Source organism: Sardina pilchardus, chromosome 5 (assembly GCF_963854185.1).
Source record: "Sardina pilchardus chromosome 5, fSarPil1.1, whole genome shotgun sequence".
Classification (NCBI taxonomy): Eukaryota; Metazoa; Chordata; class Actinopteri; order Clupeiformes; family Clupeidae; genus Sardina; species Sardina pilchardus.
Genome location: NC_084998.1, coordinates 33,996,124 through 33,998,623, shown reverse-complemented (window position 1 = coordinate 33,998,623; position 2,500 = coordinate 33,996,124). Strand labels below are relative to the sequence as shown.

The following is a 2,500-nucleotide window of genomic DNA, read 5'->3' as shown; positions in this document are numbered from 1 at the left end:
CCTAATCCCAGATAAAGAGGTGATAAGAGAAGCAGATAACAGCTACGCTTTTGCTGAGTCCCATCTTAGCTGTTATCGCCCTGCACGACTCCACCACACACACACACACACACACACACACACACACACACACACGCAGCCCAGAACCCACCCGGCAGCTCGTCAGACAAAGCCGTCGCCCGTCCAAACTGCCCACTCGCTTCAAAATCACCATGACATCGACCACACGGAGCGAGGGAGCGAGGGCCGTCCACTGGCTGCTTTTCTGTGCCTGTTTTCCCGCTCAATTGCAGCCGCACGTCCAGAGCAGAACGCCAGCAATAAGTCGATACCCCCCTCCCCTCACACCCCCCTCACACCCCCCTCACACCCCCTCCTCCAGACGCTGTCCATCTCTGGTCAATGTCGGAGCAATCAGTCAACACGGCCCGGCGACACCTGATGCCGCGCAGATAGACGACCACGCCGCCCACCTGGGACCGCGGTCCACTTCAGCGACATCGCGCGCGCTCTCGCTCGCTCTCACTCGCTCGGAGCGGCAGCTCAGACCTGGCGACAAATAACACGGCTTCCCGCGTGGGCCACCTCCCGTGTGCTAGCGTCCGTGCCCGGTAATCGCCGATGAGGAATAAGCGAGCGCCTCTGAGACGCACAAAATCAACGAGACAGAACATCGAGCGAGCGGAGAGTTTCTGTTCTTCTGAATGAACACATGAGCAGTGTTTCTCACAGGATGTGGAGCTGAGACCATGGTGGGGGGGAGAGGGGGCCTCCATTGGACCCTCCAGGGGGTGTCCAGGGACATGGTGACCCATTTGTACCCCGCATGTACAGTACATAAAAAAGTCAAATGCATCAATCTGGTACACAATGAGAACACATTTGTCTGGTAATTCTTTTGGGATATTTCATGTGCTGTCAAATATTCAGGTCTTTGGCAATTTAACCATAAACACACTGGAAATAGGCCTGTGAATGGTGACGGCATCACGCAAAAATGACACCCACGTAGCAATGTAACAGTTCAGAAATGGTCAGAATAAAACAAAATAAAGCCCAGAAGACTTGTAATGCACTCATAGACCTCTGAAGTTCGCCTACAAAAAGGATCCAAAGCTGCCATCTTTGCCCATATAAGGAGATCCGGGAGTTAATTGAAGCTAACTGCCTATGGCAAGTTGCATGGTAAGTTAGCTCTGGGGTAGCAAAGATCAAAGTGTGCCGTCCTCACCTACCGAAGATCACAGTATCCACTAGACGGCAGTGGACAAAACTGTGTAGTGAAAAACGTCTGCATTTCCAATGTCATCATCCCCGCGAGAGTTTAACAGGTGCGATAATTGAAAATCCCCATGTTATTTTCCCATAGAAAAAATCTCAAGATACTGGATCTCCTTATTTGGGCAAAGATGGTGGCTTATTTGTAGGCGAACTTCAGAGGTCTATTGCCCGAACACTGGCACAAATATTTGCATGACTCATGTAAGCAAATGACCAATTCAATTATTTAGTTTTCTAAGGCAGAAAGGTGACCATTTGACTGGTGTAATGATTTCTAACTAGCATGTAACAAGGAAGGTCAAACATGCTGGTTAAAAAGCCACAAAGACTGACATTTGTGCACGCGCGTGTGTGTGTAAGGGGACATTGGGGTAAACTAAGTTCTCCCAATATCTTCCCCCAGATCTGTGCATAGAGATGGGAGAAGGAGCTCGGACGCTGGTCATTGTGGGCACCCAGATGTGTGAGTGGCGAGGGATGCAGCTGCTTGCCCACCCAAGAGAGTAAATAAATCAGCACAGGGGCTTACCTCGATGCCTGTTAGTCGTCTTATCGAACATAAGCATGGCGTCTTCTACCTGCGACACACAAAAGGGAACATTCATGAGATTTCTGTTTCAGTGAGGACTGTAAATGCAGAAATGGCACAGCATGTCTACAGTGGACCTTTCTGAACATGCAATACTCAATTGGATACATACTGTTTAATACATTGAACGCTTCATGTCTCTTTACAGTAGACAGCCAGACAGATGGCTATTATCTGTATTAGGGTTGTCATAGACACACAGACACACAGACACACACACACACACACACAACACACACACACACAAACACACGTTTTGTGTGTGCTCCTGCTCCTGAGAGCAGTGTGGTGCTCTCCACTGAATCCCTCTTTTCTTGGACGAGAGCCCAATCAGCAGAGATGAAGCCAAACAGCACAGAACAGCACAAACACACACACATGCGCACACACACACACACACACACACACACACACACACACACACACACACACACACACACACACACACACACACACACACACACACACACACACACACACACACACACACACACACACACACACACACAGCCCAATCAGCAGAGCTAAAGCCAAACAGCACAGCACACATCCCACCAGGGGAGAGGACACCACTACCCTACACTACACTACACTACACCCTCCCCAGACATGGTAGCTAGGTAACGTGGG

The 2,500-nt window shown here is 49.8% G+C and overlaps 1 protein-coding gene across 1 annotated transcript in view; it reads right to left on the bottom strand.

Moving 5' to 3' along the window:
• The window catches only part of LOC134080759 (RNA-binding protein Musashi homolog 2), a gene marked incomplete in the record, with an annotated part of 259,150 nt that overhangs the window by 124,027 nt on the left and 132,623 nt on the right, over positions 1–2,500 (bottom strand). Inside the window, 1 exon segment of the mRNA XM_062537360.1 lies at positions 1,811–1,859. Coding sequence (XP_062393344.1) covers positions 1,811–1,859 — 49 coding nt within the window.